This window comes from Caretta caretta, chromosome 23, assembly GCF_965140235.1.
Source record: "Caretta caretta isolate rCarCar2 chromosome 23, rCarCar1.hap1, whole genome shotgun sequence".
Lineage (NCBI taxonomy): Eukaryota > Metazoa > Chordata > Testudines > Cheloniidae > Caretta > Caretta caretta.
In genome coordinates this window covers 7,154,961-7,180,671 of record NC_134228.1, presented here as the reverse complement: position 1 = coordinate 7,180,671, position 25,711 = coordinate 7,154,961, and the positions used below count along the sequence as shown (strand labels likewise).

Genomic DNA, 25,711 nt, shown 5'->3' with positions numbered 1-25,711 from the left:
TGGGTGATGGTACTGAGGGGCCAGGGTTCGAACCCAACCACAAGACGGGGGCAGGGGACAGATGCACATACAGGATTTTGTTTTTACCTCTGTCTTTTCAAAGCCAAACCCAATCCTCGGAAATGGAAGGGAGGGGACCAGGAGGCTGATGCCAGGAGGAGACCCAGAGGCTGGTGGGGGTAGGGAGTGGAACAGGACGATGAGGTTGATGGTGGGGGGCGGAATGGGATCATGAGGCTGAGGGGAGGGGACAAAGAGGTGGAAGCGAGGGGAGGGGAACCATGAGGCGGGTGGGGGGCGGGGACCAGGAGATTGATGCGGGAGGGGACCAGGAGGCTGATGGTGGCTGAAGGGACTAGGAGGCTGATGGGGGGGCGGGCGGGGGGAGGAGGAGACCATGAGGCAGCCTGCAATGGCATGTGGCCCAGCCTTGTCTGCTCTTAGGTAATATCCCCAATGGCTGGACATGGGGCGCTAGACGGGGAGGGCTCTGAGCTACTACAGAGAATCCTTTCCCAGCTGTCCAGCTGGTGGGTCTGAGTGCCAGAGGTGGGGTCAGGAAGGAATTCCCCCCCCCTCCCCAGGTCAGATGGGCAGAGGCCCTGGGGGGGGTTTCCTCTTCCCCTGCAGCCTGGGACATGGGTCACTTGCAGGTTTGAACTCGTGCCAATGGTGGATCTGCTGAGACGTGATTCATTTTGGGAGCCAAGGACATCAGTGACTCCACCTGAGGTTCTGGGGTACCGTGGGCGGGGGGGGAGGGGGAGAGGATCTGTGGCCGGATGGACGAGAAGCTCTAGCTGTGGAGGAGGCAAAGTCAACTTAGGGAAGCCTGACTGACAGTTTCCTGGGCAATCCCCCCGCCATTGTGCATAGAGAGAGCGCGGCCTTTTAAGAAAAAGGCCCCAGAGCAGGAACTGAAAAATTGGTTAATTGCCAGTAGGGTGACCAGATAGCGAGTGTGAAAAATCAGGACAGGGTGGGGGGTAATAGGCCTCTATATAAGAAAAAGCCCCAAATATCGGGACGGTGCCTGTAAAATCGAGACATCTGGTCACCCTGATTGCCAATGATAAGGAAGCAGACCCAGCGAAAATGCTTGCAGTGAGAAACCAGCAGCTAGATCTTGAACAAAAGCAAAAAATAGCTGATATGGAAGGAGAAGCTGCTGAAAGAGAACGCCGGTGTTTTGAACGTGAACAAAGAATGGCATATATTCGACTGCAGGAACTAGAAGCTAAGGCAGAAATGGACAGACTTAAGCTCCAAATCAAAAGAATAAAGGACCAACAGGAACCGACTGTATCATCCTGGAAAGCCAGCTCCTCTCAACAACAGAGATGGGGATAGAATCTATCCAGTTGGTACATTGTTTGACTCTAAGCAGTTGTCTATGTGTAACCCAATTTACCCCAACACTGCCACCTTTTATGTAAATGCTTTTACTGTGAGCTCAGGTGAAGGTAACCCCATAACTTGTGCAGAGAATGTAAAAGTCAATGGTAAAGCTGTTTAGGGCAAATTACAGCTTCTAACGTCACTCTTGTTAAAGCGGATCTTGTCAAAGAGGAGGATTATTTACCAAATAAGAGTGTGAATAGTGTAATCCCCTATGAGTTTGCTGTAAGTGTGCCTTTAGCCAGAATCTATCTTGAATGGAATGGCATTACACATGAAGTTATAGCTGGTGTAAGGAAGTTATTGCCTAAGGATCGGGGATGATATTAAAGCTTTGTTCAGTCAAGTTGACATAAATCAGTCACAGGAAAGAAATAATCCTGAACCTGTCTACACTACAGGCAAGGATTTGCCTACAGAGGGTTTCTCCAAATGTTTTGTCTGAGGAAGATGGCTGTTTGTCTGTGCAAAGAAGCAGTGTATATGTGGAAAACATTTCTGAGTGTCTGTCTGGTATCTCAGAAGTGAATCTGGCATTAGATAAGGCTCAGGGAAATGTTTCTCTAGAGCAAATTAAAGCTGGTGATCAGGTTAAAGCCCAAACTGAGGAAGGAAGGGGGACAGTCTTGGTGAGTGATACACTGTTGGCTAGCAAAGCTTGGGAAAGTAAGCCTGGCCCAGGTAAAAGTGATGTGCTTTAAAGTAGCTCCGTGTAGTAAGACAGTAGTTGTGAAAACAGCAGCTCATCTGTTAAAGGAGGGGACGGCAAAGAGAGTTTAGATGAGCCTAGGCAGCCTTCTGAGCTGGTGGCTTTGTCTAGCTAGTCAGCAGTTTGGGAAGGTGAGGTTAGTGGAATATGAGCATCCCTACACCTTACCTGTTACCTGGGTGGAGAATTGGGACAGTGAAGGAAACGTTCCTGTGTCTGTCAGGGGTATTGACTTGCCTATGGAGGGAGCTACCCTGGTCTCCAAGCAGTTGTCTGTGAACAGCCCTGTGTGCTAGGACAAGGGAATCGTAGAATATCAGGGTTGGAAGGGACTTCAGGAGGTCATCTAGTCCAACCCCCTGCTCAAAGCAGGACCGATCCCCAATTAAATCATCCCAGCCAGGGCTTTGTCAAGCCTGAAATGAGATCCCAAGCTGTTTGGCTGTTAAAGGGGAATGTTTCTCCAGCTCTTTTCTGTTTGTAGAGCAGACAGAAAAAGCCTGTCAGCCTATGATGGTTGAAAATGTATCCGTTGACCCAGAGTTGATTCTGGATACAACTGAAGCCCAGGAAGGAAGTGGTCCTGAATTTGTGTAGGTACTGTGCACAGCAGGGTGTATTGGTTAGGGGGCTGCCTAGAGTGGGACAGGAGTGTGGCATGGCATGGAGTGGGGGCACATGGGATGGGTGTGCATGGAGGATCATATGGGGTACACAGTGTGATTGGTATGGCGGGCGTGGGATGGGCGTACATGGTGTGTGATGCGGCATATCGTGTGGGTTGAGGGTATGCTGGGTGATTGGGGGTACAGGGCATGTGCAATGGGGTACAGGGCATGTGTGGTATAGGGTGTGCAATGGGGTACAAGGCATGTGTGATACAGGGTACAAGGTGTGCAATGGGGTACAAGGCATGTGTGATACAGGGTACAAGGTGTGCGATGGGGTATAGCGTTTGTGGGGTACAGGACGTGTGACGGTACAGGGTATGTGAGATACAGGGTACAGGACGTGCGATGGAGTACAGGGTACAAGGCATGTGCGATACCGGGTACAGAGCGTGCGATGGGGTACAGGGTACGTACAGGCTAATGCGAGGGGGAAAGGAGTCCAGGGGAGCTGGCTGTATTTTAAAGAAGCCTGATTGATGGTGTGACGAAGTGGGACTGTTCTTAATGTTTCCTCTGAATAGTGTGGGGGTGCCTCAGTTTCCCCTAGGCAGTTCTTAAGTATCTAGGGGGTGGGGTAAGGGTGTATGATCATTGCAGAGCCCTAGAGGGCATGTGTGTGCAGGAGTCTGGACACAGAGAATGGCCGACACCCTGTTTCCTGGCAACTAATGGCCTGGGCCCTTCCCCCCCTGCAAGGTGAGAGCTGAAGGGTTGGAGAACAAAGGAATCAGGTGACCACCTGGCCCGGGAAAGGAACAAAGCCCAGAGGAGGAGGGGCTGGAGGGGGTTTTTCAGTTTGGGGCTGGCTGGGACATGGAGTGAAGTGCAGACGTGGTTATCTGGCTCACTGCCCCCCAGAATGGACCCAGCTGAGGGGTCCCGTTCTCTGCACCTGCAAGCTCTGTTTTAGACCATGTTCCTGTCGTCTAATAAACCTTCTGTTTTACTGGCTGGCTGAGAGTCACGTCTGACTGCGAAGTTGGGGTGCAGGACCCTCTGGCTTCCCCAGGAGCACCGCCTGAGCGGACTCGCTGGGGGAAGAACACGGAGAGGCAGAGGATGCTGAATGCTCCGAGGTCAGACCCAGGAAGGTGGAAGCTGTGTGAGCTGTGTGTCCTGAAGACAGTCTGCTCACAGAAAGGCGACTACCCCAGAGTCCTGACTGGCTTCATGGGGAGCAGTTCCAGAGCATCGCCCAGGGACTCCGTGACAGATGGCACAGGAACAAACCATTCTGAAGTGCAGAAAGAATAGCGAATATGGCAGGCGACCAGCTTGGCTTAACAGAGAAATCTTCGGTGAGCTTAAACACAAAAAGGAAGCTTACAAGAAGTGGAAACTTGGACAGATGACGAGGGAGGAGTATAAAAATATTGCTCGAGTGTGCAGGAGTGAAATCAGGAAGGCCAAAGTACAATTGGAGCTGCAGCTAGCAAGGGATGTGAAGGGTAACAAGAAGGGTTTCTACAGGTATGTTAGCAACAAGAAGGTGGTCAGGGAAAGTGTGGGACCCTTACTGAATGGGGGAGGCAACCTAGTGACACATGATGTGGAAAAAGCTGAAGTACTTAAAAATATATATATGTAATTTGGAATGCCAAAAAAGAATTGGAAGAACAGCTAGCCAAAGACAAAAAAAATTTTGCTATTACTTTTTGAAACTACATCAGAAGCAGGAAGTCTGCTAAACAACCAGTGAGGCCACTGGACGATCGAGATGCTAAAGGAGCACTCAAGGATGATAAAGCCATTGCAGAGAAACTAAATGAATTCTTTGCATTCGTCTTTATGGCTGAGGATGTGAGGGAGATTCCCAAACCTGAGCCATTCTTTTTAGGTGACAAATCTGAGGAACTGTCCCAGATTGAGGTGTCACTAGAGGAGGTTTTGGAACAAATTGATAAACTAAACAATAATAAGTCACCAGGGCCAGATGGTATCACCCAAGAGTTCTGATGGAACTCAAATGTGAAATTGCAGGACTACTAACTGTCATCTGTAACCTATCATTTAAATCAGCTTCTGTACCTAATGACTGGAGGATAGTTAATGTGACACCAATTTTTAAAAAGGGCTCCAGAGGTAACCCCAGCAATTACAGGCCAGTAAGCCTCATTTCAGTATCGGGCAAACTGGTTGAAACTATAGTAAAGAACAAAATTGTCAGACATATAGATGAACATAATTTGTTGGGGAAGAGTCAGCATGGTTTTTATAAAAGTAAATCATGCCTCACCAATCTCCTAGAATTCTTTGGTCAACAACCATGTGGACAAGGGGGATACAGTGGATATAGTGGATTTAGATGTTCTCTGAAAACATCCACTGCAGCGGCAGTCAAAAAAGCCAACAGAATGTTGGGAATCATTAAGAAAGGGATAGATAATAAGACAGAAAATATCATATTGCCTCTATATAAATCCATGGTACGCCCACATCTTGAATACTGCATACAGATGTGGTTGCCCCATCTCACAAAAGATATATTAGAATTGGAAAAGGTTCAGAAAAGGGCAACAAAAATGATTAGGGGTATGGAACAGCTGCTGTGTAAGGAGAGATTAATAAGACTGGGACTTTTCAGTTTGGAAAAGAGACAACTAAGGCGGGATATGATAGAGGTCTATAAAATCATGACTGGTGTAGAGAAAGTAAATAAGGAAGTATTGTTTACTCTGTCTCATAACACAAAAGCTAGGGGCCACCAAACGAAATTAATAGGCAGCAGGTTTTAAAACAAACAAAAGGAAATATTTTTTCACATAACGCACAGTCAACTTGTGGAACTCCTTGCCAAAGGATGTTGTGAAGGCCAAGACTATAATAGGGTTAAAAAAAGATCTAGATAAATTCATGGAGGATAGGTCCATCAATGGCTATTAGCCAGGATGGGCAGGGATGGTGTCCCTAGCCTCTGTTTGCCAGAAGCTGGGAATGGGTGATGGGATGTATCACTTGATTATTACCTGTCCTGTTCATTCCCTCAGGGGCACGTGGCATTGACCATTGTCGGAAGACAGGATGCTGGGCTAGATGGACCTTTGGTCTGACCCAGTGTGGCCATTCTTATGTTCTTACTCAATGCTTTTTTTGCCTCCATCTTTACAGACAAGGTCAGCTCCCAGACAGGGCAGCACAGTATGGGGAGGAGGTGAGGAGCCCTCAGTGGTGAAAGAACAGGTTAAGGACTATTTAGAAAAGCTGGATATGCACAAGTCCATGGGGCCGGACGCAATGCATCTGAGGGTGCTGAGGGAGTTGGCTGATGTGATTGCAGAGAAACACCTGGCGATCGGGGGAGGTCCTGGACGATTGGAAAAAGGCAAATATAGTGCCCATCTTTAAAAAAGGGAAGAAGGAGAATCAGTCACTGGAAAAATCATGGAGCAGGTTCTCAAGGAATCCATTTTGAACCACTTGGAGGAGAGGAAGGTGTTGACTGTTCCTGATCGTGGATTCACTAAGGGCAAGTCATGCCTGACCAACCTGATTGCCTTCTATGATGAGATAACTGGCTCTGGATATGGGAAAAGTGGTGGTCGTGATATATCTTGACTTTGGCAAAGCTTTTGATACGGTCTCCCAGAGTATTCTTGCCAGCAAGTTAAAGAAGTATGGGCTGGATGAATGGACTAAAGGTGGCTAGAAAGCTGGCTAGATCGTCAGGCTCAACAGGTAGTGATGAATGGCTCCATGTCTAGTTGGCAGCCGGTATCAAGCGGAGTGCCCCAGGGATCGGTCCTGGGGCCGGTTTTGTTCAACATCTTCATTAATTATATGGATGATGGGATGGATTGCTTCCTCAGCAAGTTCGCAGATGACACTAAGCTGGGGGGAGAGGTGGATATGCTGGAGGGTAGGGATAAGGTCCAGAGTGACCTAGACAAATTGGAGGATTGGTGCAAAAGAACTCTGCTGAGGTTCAACAAGGACAAGAGCAGAGTCCTGCACTTAGGATGGAAGAATCCCAGGCACTGCTACAGGCTGGGGACCGATTGGCTAAGCGGCAGTTCTGCAGAAAAGGACCTGGGGATTACAGTGGACGAGAAGCTGGATATGAGTCAACAGTGTGCCCTTGTTGCCAAGAAGGCTAACGGCATATTGGGCTGCATTAGTAGGAGCATTGCCAGCAGATCGAGGGAAGTGATTATTCCCCTCTATTTGGCACTGGTGAGGCCTCATCTGGAGTACTGTGTCCAGTTTTGGGCCCCCCACTACAGAAAAGATGTGGACAAATTGGAGAGAGTCAAGTGGAGGGCAACAAAAATGATCAGGGGGCTGGAGCACATGACTTACGAGGAGAGGCTGAGGGAACTGGGCTTGTTTAGTCTGCAGAAGAGAAGAGTGAGGGGGGATTTGATAGCAGCCTTCAACTACCTGAAGGTGGGTTCCAAAGAGGATGGAGCTTGGCTGTTCTCAGTGGTGGCAGGTGACAGAACAAGGAGCAATGGTCTCAAGTTGCAGTGAGGGAGATGTAGGTTGGATATGAGGAAATACTATTTCACTAGGAGGGTGGTGAAGCACTGGAATGGGTTACCTCAGGAGGTGGTGGAATCTCCATCCTTCGAGGTTTTTAAGGTCAGACTTGACAAAGCCCTGGCTGGGATGATTTAGTTGGAGTTGGTCCTGCTTCGAGCAGAGGGTTGGACTAGATGATCTCCTGAGGTCCCTTCCAACCTTATCTTCTCTGATTCTATGATATGGGATACAGGGTGTGCAATGGAGTACAGGGCATGGGGTACAGGGTATGTGCGATACAGGGGACAGAGCATGCCATGGCGGTATATGTCGCTAGGCAGCGGTTGGGTGTTCCGTGTCCCCAGCTGCTTCTCCTCCCATGGCACTGGGATCCCCGCGTCCCGCACTCGGGGCCTGACCCTGTCTCCTGTGTTGCCAGGTCCCAGGCAGTGGCGGCCATGCCGGTCCTTAAGAACCCCTACAAATTGAAGATGGCCAAGACCAACAGGGCACCAGGCGGCACTGGGGAGCTGATCCTGGCCCAGGAGAGCAGCACCAACCCCTTCGAGGAGGACTTGGAGGAGAACTCGGGGGACTCCATCCTGGGGGACCAGAACCCCTTCCTGGAGGAGGCAGAGGAGCAGGGCGGTGGCTTTGAACGCAACCTCTTCAATGGCAGCCTGGACCGGCGCCGGGCAACACTAGAGAGGCTGGTGGGCCTTTCCCCCTTCCGGCTGGGCAAAGGCAAGAAAGGGGCGGGAAAGGAGAAGGCTCCCGCCGGGGACAAGGGGCCTGACCGGCGCTCCTTCCTGGGCCGCCTGCTGGAGGGGGAGCTGGGCCCCGGGGCCCCGGAGAAGCGGAAGGCGCGGCGCAGCTCCGAGGACTTCAGCCTCCTGCAGCGCTTGAACGGACGGCGCAAGGACAGCCCGGGCGGGCCGGAGAGCTGCCCGGCCGAGCGCGAGGGCGCCCCTGATGCCGGGAAGCGCATGACCTTCCTCAAGCTGGGCCTGGGGGGCCGGGCGCACCGGGCCTCGCTGGTGGACAAGACCAGCCCCCCCGAGGCCCCGGAGCCGGCGCGCGCCGCCCAGGAGGTGGAGACCGCCGCCAAGGCCCAGGAGCCTCTGTCAGGTGAGCCGGCGCGCGGCCGTGGGAACCGGGCCCTCCGTGCCGGGTGGGGAGCTGCAGCTGGGGGGCCCTGCCACGAGGGGGGATGTGGGGAAGCGTGTGCCCACGTACGTCCCGGGGAGGCAGCCTGCCCGACGGAGCTGCTGAAGGGCCGAGTCATGTCCCCGGGGCACCCCCTCCCCTGGACTGTGAGGAGCTGGCGGGGGAGCCATAGATCTGCCCCCTGTCTGCCCCCCTACTTCTCGCAGGCACTCCCCTGAGCCCCCAGCCCATGAGCCCCTGCAGCTACCCCCTCCCAAGAGCCTCAGCCCACGGGGGAGCTCCCTCCGGAGCTCCCCCCCCCCCGAGCCTTGCTTCTTTCTGTCGTCATCGTCCCCCCCCACCCCAATGCGCCCTGCCCGTGGGTGACAGGTCGGTCCCACTTCCCGGCTGGCCCCGGTGCTGAGAGGAGCTGCCGTGGTGAGGGCCCGTCGCAGGGCATCCTGTGCGCAGAGTGGGACCCTGGTGCCGGCCGTGACATGCTCCCAGCTGAGATGTGTGTGGGTTCTAGTCCTGGCTCTGGGAGGGAGTCTAGTGGTTAGAGCAGGGGGCTAGGAGCCAGGACCCTGGGTTCTGTCCCTGGCTCTTGTGGCCTTGTGTATGTCCATTTGCCTCTCTGCCTCGGTTTCCCTATCTGCACAGTGGGCTCTTCCCAGGGCCCGGCTCGCTGTAGGGCATCGCTCTGCATGGGGTAAGTCTCGTCCCTGGGAGTGGGGTTCCCAGACGGGGCAGCCATGCTGTGGCTAATGGTCCTTGGCAAAGCCTCTAAAACCACAGAGGTGCTGTGAGTGACACAGGACACAGCTGCATGGGATGGGCCCGGCAATGCCCTGGCTGCTGCCTGACCTGGGGCTCTGCCCGGGGGGAGCCCAGCCCCACTCCCAGAGTTGTGGGGAATGAGGCCCAGTGGGGAACTGGAAGATAACACGGCACCAGGGCCTGGAACAGCCAGTTCTGAGCAGATCCCTTATCACCCCATGGAGCCACCCTGTCTGCCCCCGGCTCCAGAGAGGCCCCATTGTCCCACCCTAGGGCACCAAACCCAGTGGATAGAGAGCAAACACCTACCAATTAGGGATCCTTTGAGGTGCAAATCCCCCCCTCCTCCAACCCCCCGCCCCCTTGCATGTCTCTGCTTTAAAGCCAGCCGGTTCCTGGTTGCGGTCCCTGGGGGGATCCTTTGGCCATGAGACCCCGGTGCTGGGAGGTCGCACCCGGGGTGGAGGTGCTGGGACGCTGGTCTGAGGAGGGGGGGGTAGGGACCGATACAGATGCAGGGGGTTAGATCTCTACCCGTGGGTGGGGGGCTGCAGGAACAATTCTGAGGCTCCCCCTCCAAAAACCCTTGGAAAATTCAGAGTCAGGTGCTATGGATAATCTGAGATGGGCCGAGGAACCCTGCCCTTGGTGGCCATGCCGAGGGCCGCTTTGCCCCCTGGCGTCTGCATCTCTCGGTCTCCCTGGGCCACATTCCCAGCTGCCCTCTGCAGGGCTGGGCGTGGGATGTTTCTGTCCGAATGCCAGTGGAGCTTCCCCTGGCACGGTGCCGGGAGGGGTGTGGAATGAAGTCCTGCTGTGCCCCCAGGGCGGGCATCCCACAGAGCTCAGCGTGTGCCGCCCCATGGGAGGATCTGTCCCGCTGGGGGCGAGGTTTGGTGGGCGCAGGAGCTAGACCGGTGGGGAGCCAGTGAATCGGACGTGTTCTCGGAGCAGGCAGGCTGGGGGGGAAGCAGGAGATGACCCTGGTGTTCTGCTTTGCCAGGGCCGCATGGAGCTCGGTGTCCCTTTCCCTGCTGCAGGGCAAGGGCAGGTGGGGGGGTCACTTACAGGTCACAGAAGGGGGTCAGAGGTCACCCGAGAGCACCCCCTTCCCCCCCTCCCCCCCATGACTCTCCCATCCCTGTTCTCTGCTGCTGGCCGAGCGCCCCTTCCTGGCAGGGGAGGAGAAGGGAGGGTGCTGTCTGCTCCCCCGGCAGGCCCAGCACCCCATGTCACCAGCCCACCTGGGCTGGCTGTGGGTCCCAAGGGCTGGGCAGAGCTGTGCCCCCCAGGTGTTGGGCCATGTGCTGTGTCCCTCACCCCAGCCAGGGGCCTTGCCTGCCCCCAACACTGTGTGGGTGCTCTGCCCCAGAGCCAGGTGGCTGGACACCATGAGGGCACAGTGGCCAGCCCCTGGCTGGGTTGGGGCTCGGCGTGGGGCAGCTCATGGCCACGTTTGTGGTCGTCCCCTGTCCAGCCCAGCCCAGCCAAGCTGTTGTTTGACTTATTGTTTCTGCTCCTGGCCTTCCCGGGCACGGATCCAGCAGCCAGTGGGCCCCGGCAGATGGAGTGTCCTGCCCCACTGGGCCCATGGGACACAGAGGTGGGCAGTTCCCAGCCAGCGTGTGGGGCAGGGACCCATATGGGGGACGGAGTGTCCCTGCCAGCTGGGCACAGGGCCTGCCTCTCCTGCCTGTTCTACCTGCCCCACTGGGCTGGGGTTGCTGGCTGCTGGCTCTTCAGCTGACCTCGAGGGCAGAGGGGCAGCCCTAGCAGGGGGAGTGGGGCAGCAAGGGGCACGTCTGGCTCCTACCCGGAGTCCAGGTTCTCCAGAAGGGCTGGGGCCAACGTAGAGCCAAGCTGGGGTTCTGCCTCCCGGCTCCGCTTCCCCCGCCGGGCGGAGTTTGCTCTGGGCAGATGGCCAGAGCTGGAGTGTGTGTGGGGTTAGCGGTCCTGAGCCACACCTCTTCTGTGTCCCCCCTACCACAGCTCTGCCAGTGCCCCTCACTCCTGACCCACAGCTCCCTGCTGTGCCAGCCCGGGGCCGACGCCCCTCACTCCCAACCCCGCCTGCCCCAGCCCTGGGCTTTCTGCCGGTGCCCCTCTCTCCTGACCCGCAGTCCCCGGCTGTGCCCGCCCGGGGCTCCCCTTCCCCCGGGGTCCGGGCTGACCTCTCTGCTCCGCTGCCCGCAGTGCTGGAGATCCTGAACCTGATCCAGCAGCGGGACCTGCTGGCAGCAGACAAGCACATCATCGAGCTGGAGGCGGAGTGCGGGCGGGAGGGCCCCCCGAGCGGCGAGGCCGGGGAGGGGGCCAAGGCCGGCAGCCGCAAGGCCAAGGACGTGGCGCTGCTCTACGAGGCCCTGCTGCAGCAGCTGTGGGCCATGCTGGCCGAGGCCCTGGCGGCCCGGGGCACCTACCCGTCCCTGGAGCTGGTGGTGCGGGTGATCGAGCAGGAGGAGGCCGCGGACCGGCGGTGTCCGGAGGCGCAGGGGGGCGGCCCCGGGCCCCGGCCCCGGGCCATGCGCCGCAGGTGGGCTGAGGCGGTGAAGCGGGCGGTGGGCGAGCGGCTGGGCCAGTGCGCCGAGGACAGTGGCGGCCCCCTGGCGGGGCACGTGGAGCGCCTGACCCGCTGCCTGGTGGAGGACCTGAGCGCCTTCAGGAGCCACCTGCTGCCGGCGTATCCCCCCGAGTACCAGGCCCTGGGCGTCTACGCCCGCAGCTACCATGAGGGGCTGGCCCAGCTGCTGGGCAGCATCGCCCAGAGGAGCCTGTCCATCGCCGAGCTCTACTTCCTCTTGGACTGGCACAGCAACACCTACCCCAGGTGAGGGGGGCGGGGCTGGCTCCCGGGGCGGGGCGGGGGGACGGGACGGCTCTGGGGCCAGTACCTGGCCTGGGGTGGGCCGGTACCTGGCACTGGTGGGGGGGCTGTACCTGGCACTGGGGGGTGGGGGGTAGGGGCGGGGCTGGTACCTGGCACTGGGGGGGGGCTGTACCTGGCACTGGGGGGTGGGGGGTAGGGGCGGGGCTGGTACCTGGCACTGGGGGGGGCTGTACCTGGCACAGGGGGGTGGGGGGAGGAGAGGGGCCGGTACCTGGCCCTGGCGCCCTGTGAGCTGTCACTGGGAAGGGGGCCACGCAGGGAGGCTGCGGGGGGGCCCTGCCCTCATGGCTGTCTCTGCCCCCAGGGCGGTGCTGGGGCGGCTGGACATTGCCCCGCTGCTCAGCGCCCACGAGCAAGAGCCCCTGCTGCCCCCCGAGACCCAGCGCCGCTTGGAGGAGGCCTGCGCCACAGCAGTGAAGGTAACGGTGGGGCCTGGTGCCCACCCCCCAAGGCACACCCCCCCCCCCCCCGCCCTGCCTCCCCGCAGCAGCCCCAGGGCCTTCCCCTCCCCTCTGGCGCCTCCCGCATCTGCCCCACCCTCTCCCCATGGCACCTACCCACCCCCTTCCCCTTCCCGTGGTGCCTCTGAGCTGGGAGTGGGTGATTTCCTCCCCCCCCAAATAGTCCAGGGGGTTGGGGGTGTCAGTCCTTTAATGAGCCGGTCGTGGGGGGAGGAGTTTACATTCCTGCCGAGCTGCAGGGCCTGTCTGGGAGCCGGCTGGCTGGATGCCAGGCCATAGGGCAGGTGGTGCTGGGGCAGCCCATGCACCCCCCCCCCACGGAGCTCCCTCCCACCTGTGACAGCTTCTATTCCCACCTAGACCAAGATTGCAGCGGACATGAGCCGGGAGCTGCGGGAGGAGGAGCAGCGCTGGGCACAGGAGCCTGGACGGGACCACGGCCACCTGGAGCTGTCCAGCCGGGTGATCTCGGTGCGTCCAGGGCAGGGCCGTTTGCCGCTACCCGGCTCCACCTGGGCACGCTCCTTCCCCGCCGTGCCTGGCCCCTGGACCACTCACAACCCTCCTGCTGTGCCTGGCCCCCTACACCCCCTCCTGCTGTGCCTTGGCCCCCCAGGCCCCTTCCCCGCCGTGCCTGGCCCCCCTGGGCCTCCCAATCCCCCTCCCGCCATGCCTGGCCCCCAAGCCCTGCCCTCGAGCCCTGCCCCCGCCGTGCCTGGCCCTCGGTACCTCCATGCCCCTTTCCCACCGTGCCTGGACCCCCACCCCATGACGTGTCTGGCCCTCTAGCCCCCCACACCCCTTCCCCACTGTGCCTGGCCCCCGGAGCCTCCCATGGTCATTCCCCATCGAACCTGGAACCGCTTGTGCCTGGCCTCTGGGCCTCCCTGGCTCCCTTCTCCCCGGCCTTCCCTGCCACACACATACCCTCCCCACCGCCCATGCAATCAGCTGTTCACCCTCCGGGTGCTGGTGGTCTCAGGCCTGTCATGCTGGCTGAGTGGGGCCAGAAGTCGCCCCATTGGGCCCAGGGGTGTCTGGTATGACCAGGGCAGCCCATGGCCCAGCCGAAGGAGGGAGTCCGTGGGAGCCTCTGAGCTGGTCTGGGGCCTGATCCGGGCTCCCCCACCCTCCCCCAGGTGGCCAGGTCCAGCCTTCCCCTCCTCCGGAGCCACAGCCTGGCTCCCCCAGCTCCCTTTGGACCCTGGGTGTGGAGTGGGCCCATGTGCCCATCCCCCTAGAGCCAGGGCAAGGCTTACCCCCGGGCTCACCCATCCTGGACCCCAATCCCTGTCAAGACACGGCTGTCCCGGGGGGACGCCGGCCCCCCACTGGCTGCCCCCAGAGCTTTTGACTTGCTGGCCCCTGTGCGGGCGCCCGGCCCTGGGGGTGCTGTCTGGGGCTCGTGCTGATCAGCTCCGGCTCCAGCTCCCACCTGGCAGAGGGCGCAGGTGGGCTCTACCAGTCTCGCCTCCCCCCCGCCCCCTCCCCCAGGCTGCGGGGGCCACAGGGGAAAGCTGCCAACAGCAGATGGCAGCTCCGACCCCAGTACCCCCGGGGCAGGTCCCCTGGGCCAGAGAGTTAGTCCTCTGCCCCCCGTGAGCTCTGCAATGGGCCCCGTGCGGGGCTCCCCTCTGCCAGGCAGCCAGCGCCACCCCCCAGGCTGCCCACTGGCCAGCCCCCTGAGCGCCGTGCCCCATGGGAGCAGACAGCTGCTGAGCCAGGCCTGGGCTGTGCTGGGTGCCTGGGGCCTGGCTGGACCTGCCTTGGGCTGGCAGCTCGCAGCCCCTCCCCAGGCGGTGCTGGGTGCAGCTGATGGTGCCTGGGGCTCGGCCAGGGCCTGCTGGGGTCTCCCCTTTGTTGCGGTTGGGGTGAGTCAGTCGTGCCCGCTGGAGGTTTGGGGCCAGTCCGTGCGTCCGGCGGCAGGGGGGGAGGAGGCTCCCCACTCCCCCAGCAGTTCAGTGGCCTGCTCCTCTCCCTGCAGGTACTGAAGGCCCATGTGGACAGAGCCCCCCAGATCACACCGGAGTTTGGGGAGCAGATAGTGCTTTGCTGCCTGGCTGGTCTGGCCGAGTTCCTGCAGAGGTACAGGGGAGAGGGAGAGGCTACACCAGGGGCCTGCTTTGGGGGGCCGTGCAGAACTCATGGGGAGGACAGCAGATGGGGGCGGGGGGGCTTCCCCGTGCGGGAATCGCGGAGGGCTCCCAGCCACACACCCCCACCCAGCGCGGCCAGCCCCCCTGGGCTGGGAGACCCATGGGCTGCATGGAGAGATCGGCCCTGTTAATAATATTGTGTTACTTGCCAGTCGGTCAGAGGGTCCCTAGGCTCTGGCTCCAGCATCAGACTCTGCCGGGCTCAAACCCAGGAGCTGTCTCTTGGCGAGAGCCTGGGGTGCGGGACGAGGGCGCTCACGCTGAGCACGCAGCAAAGCCTGGGGGACTTTCACTGGGCTTGGCGAAGAAGCCAGGAGGGCTCCAAGCCATGTGACCCGGTCGGAGCCCCCGGCCCAGCCCGCAGCACCAGCTGGGGTGTTGCCCTGGGCCGAAGCGCTTCCTGGGCGGCCTGGCGGTGAGAGGCAGCAGCCGGCCCCATCTTGGGCGTGCCAATGGCTCTGATGGGCCCAGCGGGTTGCAGGGCAGATGGGGGACGCCCAGCTAATCACTGAAGACCCTGCTCCGCATGGTGGTTTCCCTGTTAGTGATAGGCTAGTGCCCAAATCCAGCCGTTTCCCCGGCGTAGGAGGGAGGTGCCCTTCTCCTGCAGGGTAACAGATTCATCCCTGTCCAGGCCCGTTCAGCTCAGCCCCGGCACGTCTTGCTTGGCCGATGGACAGTCATTACTCCCCTGTCCCTGCGGTGGCATCTCCCACTGAGCAGGCTCCTCCGCCGCGTTCCCCAAACCTTGGGGCAGCCGTCAGGCCGTCTGTCCAGCCCCCCTAGCCTGAGCTGTGCTCAGGCTGCCTGCCTAGGCTAGCATCTCCCAGGCCTCCAGATTTCCTGCCTTACGGCTGAAGACAAGGAAGGCCAAGCCAGCCCTGTGGGCTACAGCCCTTGGCTCAGGTTTCTCTCCCCTCCCCATGCTGGGTGAGGTTTGGTCTGGGGGAGGAAGGGGTCTGGAAGGTAGCAGCTGAGCGGGGTGGAGGGTGCAGGTCCCTCCCCTGGGGTCTGTCAGAGAGGATCACTGTGGGACGTGTGCCTGGTGGTACAAGGATGCCCTTCCTGGGCAGGGAGGGGCAGGGATCCCCCCTGCCGGGGCTGTCCCTGGTATGGGGGGGTGGGGATCCCCCTGGAGCCTCAGGACACCCCTTCAGCATGGGCCATCTCTCCCCTTTTGCAGCTTTCAGAGCAAGGTGGAGCAGTTCCACCAGAGGCTAGGCGAGAGCGGCCCCCCAGCCGACAGCTATGTGGGCAGGACCATCACACTCGTCAACTGCTGCCCCCCCTTCAGGTGAGGGGCCCCCATACCTTTTGCCTGCCCAGGGCTGGGGTGAGCCAGCCCATTCCCCCCACCCAGGTCCAGGGGCCTACGGAGCCTGTAGCAGGCACCCTGCGTCCCCTGATATGGCTGTGCCTGCCTACAAACCCCCCATTAGGTCCCTTGTGGCCAACCCCCCCCTTCCCCCCCCCCCCCGCACCTCCTGCTGGTTACCCTCCATGGCTGTGCTGTGCCCTCCCCAGGCTCCCCACTGGGCTCCCTCCCTAGTCAGGCCACCAAGGACCCCTGCTGGACTCCCACCCAGCTGGACTCCCCTGAGGTCCCCTCTTCCCCTCAGCCATATCCAAGGTCCCCTGGGTGAAGAGCATGGCAAGATCTGTCCCCTGGGCCCCTGCCAGGGTGCCGGGGGCAGGGTTGGATTTCGGGGCCTGGGGCCCATGCCTGGAGGGGGCGTTGCTGCAGTGCATTGTGGGCCGGCTTGCTGACAGGCACCGTTTCCCCAGGGAGTACGTGGAGAAGCTGGTGCAGTTTGGCCACCCGGAGAGCAATGTCCCCCGGCGCCAGGCCAATGCCGCCCTGGACAAAGTGACCCGTCTCTGCAACCGTGTCCTGGCCCAGCAGCTCTTCGAGGAGCTCCGGGTATGTGGGGGGCAGGCCGGGGCACTCGCGGGACCTGGCCTGGGTCTGTCTGTGGGGGTAAGGTGGATCTGTCAGATAATGAGAGTCAATATACTGCCCCTCTATCAGTCCATGTACGCCCACACCTGGCAGACTGTGCACGGGGCTGGTCGCCCCAGCTCAAATCTGAGAGGTTAGAATTGGGAAAGGTTCAGAGAAGAGGGTGGAACAGCTTCAGCGAGTGCAGAGATTAGAAAGACGGGGACTGCTCAGTTTGGAAAAGAGACGACTAAGGGGGATATGACGGAGGTCTATAAAATCATGCCTGGTCTAGAGAAAGTGACTAGGGAAGTGTTATTTACCCCTTCACATCACACAAGAACCAGGAAATTAATAGGTAGCAACAAACAGAAGGAAGGAAGTCTTCGCACAACGGAGTGAACCTGTGGAACTCACTGCCAGGGGATGTTGTGAAGGCCAAAACTGTAGCTGGGTTTAAAAATGCTCCTGGAGGACAGGTCCATCAGTGGTTATTAGCCAACAGGGCAGGGACCCAGCCCCATGCTCTGGGTGTCCCTAGCCTCTGCTTGCCAGAAGCTGGGACTGGACGACAGCCTGGGGGTGGATCACTCGATAATAGCCCTGCTCTGTTCGTTCCCTCTGAAGCACCTGGCACCAGCAACGGTCAGAGACAGGATACTGGGCTAGCGGGGCCATTGGTCTGACCCAGCCTGGCCGCTCTTATGTTCCTAGCTGGGGGACAGGTAGGCCTGTCTGAGCCGGGGGCAGGGCGAGGTGGCAGAGGCCCCCATTCACCCCAGCAGATGTCAGTGCTGCCAGCATAGGAAAGGGGCAGAGGGCCGGGCGCTGCGGGGGGTCATGGCAGCTTGCCCCTTTCCTGCACGGAGACCTGGGGCTTGTCCTCCTTTGCCCCCCACTGCCCAGCCCTCTGGATCCAAACAGAGGGGAGCTGTGAGCGGGGTGAGGCCAGCAGCCTGGCCAAGGCACTGCCCAGCCCGTCAGAGGGGGCGCTGCTGAGATCTGGCCCACTCCTGGCCTGCCTGCAGCAGCAGACGGGAGGGGACCTGGCCTGGTCCCCATGTGCCCCCTGGGGGTGCCCGTCTCTGCTCTGGCGCTGAGGCTGGCCTCTCCTTTCAGCCCTACTTCCACAAGCTGATGAAGAGGAAGTGGCTGACCAGCTCGGAGAGCTTCGACGCCATCGTCGTGCTGCTCACGGACTACGCCCAGAAGCTGCGGACGATGCAGCCGGAGCCGTACAAGGTGGGTGCTGCTGAGGGTGTGGGGAGAAGCCACATGGGACAGGGCCTGGGCAGAAGGGAGAGCAGCCATTGCTTTCCGGACGCCCCCACTGCCTTCTGCCCCGCCACGGCCCTGCTGCCTCTCATCAGGCTCTGCCCCTCTATCCAGCGCCCCCCACCACCACCACCACCACAGCCCTCGTGCCTCTCCAGGCCACGCCCCTCTGCCATGGCCCTGGACCCAGCCCCGACCCCCTGCCATGGTGCTGGCGTCTCTTCCCAGGGACCTCCCAGTTGCTGAGCTGGACGCCGTGGGACAACTTCCAGGGGAGGTTTCTCCCTGAGATTCTGCATCTGAAGGCACTGGGGGGCAGGGAATAGCCACAGTGCAGTGTGCGGCAGCATCCCTGGGGGCTCCCCCCACCGCGGTGGGCTAGCTGGGGGGAGTCTGCCCCTCCCCTACAGGCTGCGTGGCTGAGCCTGTCGTGTGCCCCGCAGGCGCTGGTGAACGAGGTGCACCGGCGGGTGCTGGTCGAGTACGTCCGGCCCCTACTGCAGGTCCGGCTCGTCTGCAGCTCGAACAAGATGAGAGGCAAGGTGGCGGCCCGGCTGGAGGACGAAGGCCGCCAGCTGCAGGAGCTCTTCGGCCAGCTGGTGAGCCGGGAGGAGGCTGGGAGGTGTGGGGGGCCACGCTGTAGCTGCGCGGTGGGGCAGGGTGGGCTGCCCTGTGAGGACCCCCCCATGGGGCTGAATCTCCAAGATTGCTAAACTGGGGTGGTGGATTGGGAGAGGGGAGGGCGTCTGAGCTGCAGGCTGCCCAGAGGGGGGTTCCTGGGCAGCGCCAGGCACAGCGGAAAGGGCGGGTGCAGCCCTCCTGGCGGAGGGGAGAGCCTGGGAGAGCCAGCTGGGCCCGGCTTAGGGTAAAACAGTGAAGGTGGAGCGGGGGTGCCCCGCACGTCCTGTTGCCATGTGTCAGGGTTGTGCCGAGATCGGGACACGGAGCCCTGCCCACTGGAGTTCCCACGTCTGCTCACGCAGGGGTGGAAGAGGAAACTGAGGCACGGCGCAGGGCAGCGATGGGCCTAGCCTCCCCCAGCGGGGAGGTAATGGAGCCAGGATTAGCACCAGCCTCCAGCCCTGCCTGCCGGGCCGTGCTGCCCTGGGTGCTGGGGGTTCTCCTGGAGGACTGGGGGGAGCTGAGCTCCAGCTGGTTTGTCCCCTCAGTCTCACTGGTGGCATGGCTGGGCGGGGCTGGGGGGGAATCTCCTTAGCCTCTGCCCTGTCCTGACTGGCCCCTCCCCACAGAAGTCGACCTCATCTTGGCTGAATGCAGCGGTGCCTCATCTGGCCGAGATCCTGAGGCTGGAGGACACGCCCTCTATCCAGATGGAGGTGGGGGTGCTGGTGCGGGACTTCCCTGACGTCCGGTGAGTGGGGGACACTGCAGGGGGCACCATGGGACCTGTGCACAGCCTCCAACCTGCACCTCCCCCGGCAAGGTTCCCCCAAATCCTCCCTCTGGGGGATCCCCCAGTGTCGCTCCATCCTCGGCCCACGGGGGGCTGCTGGGGGGAACAGGTCCATCCCTTGAAGCGTCAGTGAGGGGGCCAGCACCTTGGCACCCCCCTGGACTCCTGCTCCCAGCGCATTGGGGGCCATGCTGCTGTCTGGCCTCCCCACGTCAGCAGGGGTGCGGTGGGTGGTCGGATGGGAGATCTGGGTCCCCCTGTGCTTTTGAGGCTGTTAAAGGTCTCGGCTGAGCTGGAGCTCAGCTAATGAATCCCCCCCCTCCCCCCGCACAGTCCTGCCCTATCCCTGGGGCGTGTTAAACAGCTGCCCTGGCTGCACTGCAGTGCTGGGGGGACCCTTCTGGGGTTGCAGCTGGGCTGCCCTCTCCGCTCCCCCTCTCGCTCCTTGTGCCCTGGCTGAGCGTCACAGAGCCAGGCGGGCTGAGGGCCGGGCAGAGCCCTGAGCTCCGTGGCACAGGGCCGTGGCTGCCGTCTGGGTCCATAACAGAAGAACAAACACCCCAGTGCTCAGAGCTTGTCACGGGAGGGCCCCGGGCTGGCTTGAGCAGTGGCCGCCGCGTGGCCCCAGGCAAAGCCCCGGGGGAGCCAGACGAGCGCTGCCACTGAAGGGGGGCCACCCATCACTTGGCTGCACTTTGCCCTGAGGCAGCACGGGTGGCTCCCAGCTCCCCTGGGTCCGCACAGACCCCAAGCCCCCCGCACTGGGGTCTCTCCTGTAGGGGGCGCTGGGCCATGCTCTGCCAGACAGCCGGCAAGCTCCGAGCAGCGCGCGAGTCCAGTATATGGTGCTCTTAGGGATGGTGAGCTCCCATAATGCACCTGGCCAGGGGTGCGATGCAGGTCCACAGTCCTTCCCCCTCCCCCGCTGGGGGTTGGCTCCTGGCCCTGAAATCAGCCAGCTCTTGGGAAGGCCGGGCCTAGCATGTGCCCGCACGCCTCCTGTGGCAGAGAGTACCACAGGTCACCCTGGCTGAGACAGAAGATTGACCAGGGTCAGATGGCTCCAGGGCAGACGCAAGCGTGAACTTGCTGCTCTGACCAGGTGGGAAAAGGGCAAATGGCTTTGCCAGCACCACTGCTTGGGACAGGGGCGGATGCTCCACATGCAGCCCCGGGAGATGCCCTCTGGGGCGACACCCCCCAGCTGCTTCCCGTGCGCCAGCAGAGCTGAATGCTGGCAGCCCCCCGCAGGGATCCCCCAGCTGCTTGGCCCCACAGGGGTCGGATTCCAGTCCCGATTCTGCGGTGGCTGTTGCATTTGACCCTGACACACCTGCCCTCTCCAGCAGGGGGCACCAGTGACACGCACTGGCTGCCCAGTGGGTGCAGGTGGTGCTGACGTGCCCGTGCCCATGCCCTGCTCAGCCAGCCCTCCCCCTGGCACCAGGCGCAGGCAGGCCAGGCCTTTGGCAATGTGCTTTCCAGGGGCCCCAGCTGGCCTCCCTCTGCTTCCCCCCCCCATCCCTGCCGTGCTCCAGGGACTCTGCCTGCTGCCCTCGGTCGTTGCTCCCACCACGTAGGGAAGGCTAGGGGCTGCCCCCACGTGGCACACGCTGGTGCCAAGGAGCAGGATACCAGTGAATTGGCCTTGGTGTGCTCTGCTGGGGTGGGGGCGAGACCCTGTCTGGCACATAGGGGCAGCATGGACCTGCACGGGCCCCAGCCTGACAGGCGCCGCATGGGTGCATAACCAGGGACAGTCCCAGCCGCAGAGCGCTCGCCAGCCGGGAGCCAGGCCCTGATCCGGGGCAACGGCACCCGCAGCGCGTCCTTGCCAGCTCACAGGCTGATCCCAGCAGCGGTCAGAACGCCCCCCCCACCCCCAGCTTGGCCCCCAGCACTGCGGCCGGAATTAGAAGGTTGATCGAGCTAAGCAGGCCATTGGGCGTGGGACCCTGTAATGATGCTGGTTCTGGCAGGACCCCACGGAGAGTGCCAATACAGGACACATTGCTTCAAGCAGGGCAGTTACAGCCCCAGCCTGGGGTTTCTATGCACACTGAGGCAAACCAAACCAGCCAGCCAGAGAGGACTTTGGTCTCACCCCACTGGCTCACCACAAGTCACACAAGCAATTCCCTTAGACACTCCAGTTTCCCGGTATCACCACCAGTGCCACTTGTTATGGGGACAAATGGTTATGAAAACCAAGACCCCAGTAAAAGAAAAAAGGTTCTCTTGATCCCACAGCACCAAGCCCCAGACCCAGGTCAATATGCAAATCAGATCTTACCCACAAATCATGCTGTTGCCAATCCTTTAGAATCCAAAATCTAAAGGTTTGTTCATAAAAGGAAAAAGCTATAGATGAGAGCTAGAATTGGTGAAATGGAATCAATGACATACTGTCATGGCCAAGTTCTTGGTTCAGGCTTGCGGCAGCGATCGAATATACTGCAGGTTCAAATCAAGTCTCTGGAGAACATCCACAGCTGGGATGGGTCATTCAGTCCTTGGTTCAAAGCTTCAGTGTAGCAAAGTCCCTCCAGGGGGATGAAGCAGGACTGAAGACAAGATGGAGGAGCTGCAGCAGCTTTTAATATTCTCTTGCCATGTGGTCTTTCTTTCTTTGTCCCAAAGACAAGCTGTAGCCTGGAAAAACCTCCGAGTTCTGTCCATAGGCAGGTCCCTGCACACCTTGCTGAGTCCTAAGGCGTCTGCCTTCTCTCAATGGGTTGATTGTTTTCAGAGTAACAGCTGTGTTAGTCTGTATTCGCAAAAAGAAAAGGAGTACTTGTGGCACCTTAGAGACCAACCAATTTATTTGAGCATAAGCTTTTGTGAGCTACAGCTCACTCCATCATTGATTGTGTAGCTGATGGTCCTTAATGGGCCATCAAGCAGGCTAGGCAGAGCTGACACCAGCTTGTCTGGAGTGCTCCCCAGAAGCATAGCACAAGTTTGAAATACAGACAGTATAGAGCCAATATTCATAACTTTAACTACAAAAATGATACACACATATAGACAGCATAATCATAATCAGCAAACCATAACCTTGTCTTAGACACCTCATTTGACCCCCTTTATACAAGATTTGGTGCCACTACAGGACTTTGATTGCAACAATGATCTATACGGTCCCAGCATATGTTGATAACGTCACAAGACACCTCCCCTTCCTCCATGCTCCCAGCAGCACTTTCCTGAACCCGGAGTCACAACCCGCTTCCCAGGATGGGGATGGGGGGAGATAGAAATGCCCACGTCCGTGGCTCTGCCTGGCGCTGGACTTTGCCACGGCCGCCTGCATCACTCTTGGGGTGAAGGGGGGTTATCACGCTCCTGGCGCGGCTCTTCTTTCCATCTTCCGCTGATGGCATCCGGGCTCAGGGCTGGGAGGCGACGGATCGCCTGTGAAGTGTGGCTGCGAGCTGTTTCCTGCAGCCGGCCAGGGCGGGGCAGCCAGCAGGAGTGGCTGAAGACAGGGCTGGAGGAGAAAAACAAGCGGCTCAGACAGGAAGGGGCCCGGGAGTGACTTCCCCTGGCTGCCACCATGGAGCAATTTGTGGTTGTGGCCACCAGGGAAGTGGAGACCTGTGGAAAAGGGGCTAGGGGTGGAAGGCTGCTCCGCAAGAGACCTTCGGTGGGGGGCAACGGGGTGTCAGACATATATAACCCCGCCACCCTCCACCACATCCCCTCCCAGCACCACACAACACACCCACCTGCTGGCCTGGCATTGCCAGGGGCTGGACTGCTCTGCCCCTGTCGGGACTGGCCTGGCGCTGCCCTGGGAATGGATCTGGGACACCTGCCTCTGGAAAGATCCCCCTAAGCCAGCCCCCCGTCAGCTGGCTGCATTTTCCCGGCAGTGGGATTCACAGGTCCCGGCCCCCAGGCTCAGCGCCGTGGCAGGAGCCTCCAAGGAAGGAAGTGTTGCAATTGTGCCGGGCGCATCTTCCCGCCTGGAGCTGGGCCGTGCTCTGGGACAGCTGCCAGCTCACGGCAGGGCCCCGGAGCAGTTGTGGGGCCCAGAGCTGACACCAGCGGTGCTGTTCCCCAGAACCAACTCCGGGTCGGACACCAGCAGAAGCACCAGGCTGCCCCCCACCTCCCTCTCCGCTGCAGGAGCTGCCCGGGAGCAGCGTGTGCCTGGAGGGGGGGCCGGGGCTGTGCTGATTACATGGGCGCTTAGCCAACATCCTGAAAGTGCCGGCAGGAGCTTTAAATAAACTCCTGCCCTGCAGTGCAGCCAGCCGCCCTCACACAGCGTGTGTGTGTGTCCCGGCGGGCACTGGGCTGGAACTGTTAGGGGGAGTTGATGGCGAGGGCCTGCCAGGCACCATGCTGACCGTCAGGGGGTGCTGATGGAAGGGACCCGGCGGGCACTAGGCTGACACCGCTGGGGTGTGCTGAGGGGGGGGTCCAGCTAGGCACCAGGCTGATCGCCAGGGGCTGCTGACGGGGCAGCTCCCAGTGGGCACAGGCTGACACTGCCAGGGGGGTGAGTCCACTTATCTATGGTGAATGCCCCCCCCACTTGCTCTGCGGCTCCCCTCAGTAAGTGCCTCTGCCCAGGTGGGGCACAGCTGCCAAGGGAGGGGTGCTCCCTTCATTGCCCCATGGCAGGAGGCAGCTGCATCCCCAGCCCCACTCACATTGGGTCCTTCCCCGTGACCTTGGCTGGGCTAGGGAGAGATTGCGCCCCCTCGAGGCCAGTCTGAGGAGTTGCCCCCTCTCTGGGCTGCGTCAAGAGCTTGTTCCTGGGTTTCTGCAAGGAGCTGGCCTGGCCTCTCCCGTCTCCGGCTCTCTGGGCGGTGCCCTGGCTGCTGGCTCTGGGCACAGCTTTGCCCCTGTGGGCATGTGCCCAGTGGCATGGGTGGGCATGGCAATGGCCCCAGCAATGGCATGGCTCTGCTCTGTGGGCATGTGCCCAGTACCATGGGGGGCTGTTCTGAGCAGCACCCCTCACCCTCTCCTTGTCTCTGCAGGAGGAAGCATGTGGCGGCCCTGCTGGACGTGCGGGGCCTGCGGGGCCAGGCGCAGCGCCAGGAGATCTTGGCTGTGGTGAAGGACCTGGAGCTGAGCGAGGGCGAGGCTCCGCTGTGCCGGGAGCGGGCCTTCTTCTCGGACATCCCTGCCACCCGTGAGGTGCGCTGCTTCGCCAGGGCCCTGCCACGCCTGTCGCCCGCACACCTGCCCTGCCTGGGCCGGCTGCCCTGGGGGTGCCTGGGCCCTGAGCCTGACGCGTGCCAGCCACAGACCAGTGAGCACAAGGCGGAGACCTAGGTGTGAGCTGAGCCCCTCCAGCAGAACCCAGCCCCCGAGCCGCACCAGGCCAGGTGCCTTGAGCCAGCGGGCAGGTCCCTGCATCCTGCTGGCCCAAGGCCATGCCACCCAGCCTGCACCCAAAGACACCGGGCCTCAGTCCCAGCAGCCTGGTGGGTGAGGCCAGGACACAGGCATCCAGCCCTGCTGCCTGTGAGCCCCCCTCAGGCCCCAATGCTTCGGTCCTGAACTCACCCTGGTGCCCAGCTTGGTGCCCAGCGCTGCCCTGAGCAAGGAGTTTGGGATGTTCATTTATGGCAGCCCTCCCCAGATATGCACCCTGGCCCCGCGCATGGCGCTGCAGCTGGTGGGGCAAGGCCAGACCTGTGGGTGGGACATGCTGGGGGGGTGTTTGACCCTTTGTGCCCCTTGACCACCTTCCCCTGGGGCTGGCAGCCCGCTGCCCCTCAAGCTGCCCTGCTCCCCTTCGGCTGCCTACCTCCCAGTGCCCACCAGCAGGGTAACGCCATACCCCCCAGGCTCCTCCTGGCTGTGACTTGCCATCCCCCCAAAGGAGCCAGCCAGCCACCTCTGACCCCCTGAGCGCTGGGCAGCAGTTGCAACTGGGTCTATGCCAGAGCCCTGGGCGCTGGAGCCAGTTGTGGTGCCCACCCCTATGCCCCCCAGCAGAGTCCCAAGGCAGGAAGGGTGCTCATTTCACCTGGGGGGCCCTCCACACAGCTTCCCCCCCCCCCCCCCCGGGCTGCCCAGTCATGCGGTCTGGCTCGCCTGGGGTTCGAGTTCAGTCTGTAATTGTATGATAAGGAATAAACATTAATTTAAAGGCCGCTCTCAGGTGTGTGGGTCCATCTGCACCGATTGGGGCCTTGCCCAGCCAGGCTCCCTAGGGGCTGCAGGGGGGAAGGCTGGGCTGAGTGGGGTGGGAGGGCTCTTTCCCTCCCCACTTCCCAAGCACTGACCCCTTTGCCTCATCTCTCGGGCTGTTGTCGCTTCGAGGCAGCTCATTCTCCAGGCCAGAGACAGGCACAAAAGTTGGCCCCGAGGGACACGGAGCCGGGGCTGGTGCCAGGGCAGCGGGTTTCCTGGCGGTGCCTGGGGCAGCGCCTGGCACCGATGGGTTTGTCTCCC

The 25,711-nt window shown here is 60.7% G+C and overlaps 1 protein-coding gene and 1 long non-coding RNA gene across 3 annotated transcripts in view; one reads left to right on the top strand and one right to left on the bottom strand.

Moving 5' to 3' along the window:
* The window catches only part of EXOC3L2 (exocyst complex component 3 like 2), a 34,148-nt gene extending 8,738 nt beyond the window's left edge, over positions 1-25,410 (top strand). For both annotated transcript variants that reach the window (XM_048834338.2, XM_075122355.1), the window contains exons 2-12: positions 7,676-8,364; positions 11,353-11,986; positions 12,351-12,465; positions 12,868-12,978; positions 14,492-14,592; positions 15,847-15,957; positions 16,449-16,584; positions 17,722-17,844; positions 18,321-18,476; positions 19,128-19,249; positions 24,286-25,410. In XM_048834338.2, the coding sequence (XP_048690295.1) occupies positions 7,695-8,364; positions 11,353-11,986; positions 12,351-12,465; positions 12,868-12,978; positions 14,492-14,592; positions 15,847-15,957; positions 16,449-16,584; positions 17,722-17,844; positions 18,321-18,476; positions 19,128-19,249; positions 24,286-24,583 (2,577 nt within the window). In that variant the 5' untranslated portion in view covers positions 7,676-7,694 and the 3' untranslated portion in view covers positions 24,584-25,410. The remainder of the gene's footprint in view (positions 1-7,675; positions 8,365-11,352; positions 11,987-12,350; positions 12,466-12,867; positions 12,979-14,491; positions 14,593-15,846; positions 15,958-16,448; positions 16,585-17,721; positions 17,845-18,320; positions 18,477-19,127; positions 19,250-24,285) is intronic.
* Positions 22,096-23,440, bottom strand: LOC125629107 (uncharacterized). Its single transcript, XR_007354348.2, has 2 exons — positions 23,020-23,440; positions 22,096-22,781 (listed from the first exon to the last, which is right to left on the bottom strand). It is a non-coding gene; the product is annotated as an uncharacterized LOC125629107 (long non-coding RNA).
* Positions 25,411-25,711: the final 301 nt, after the last annotated feature.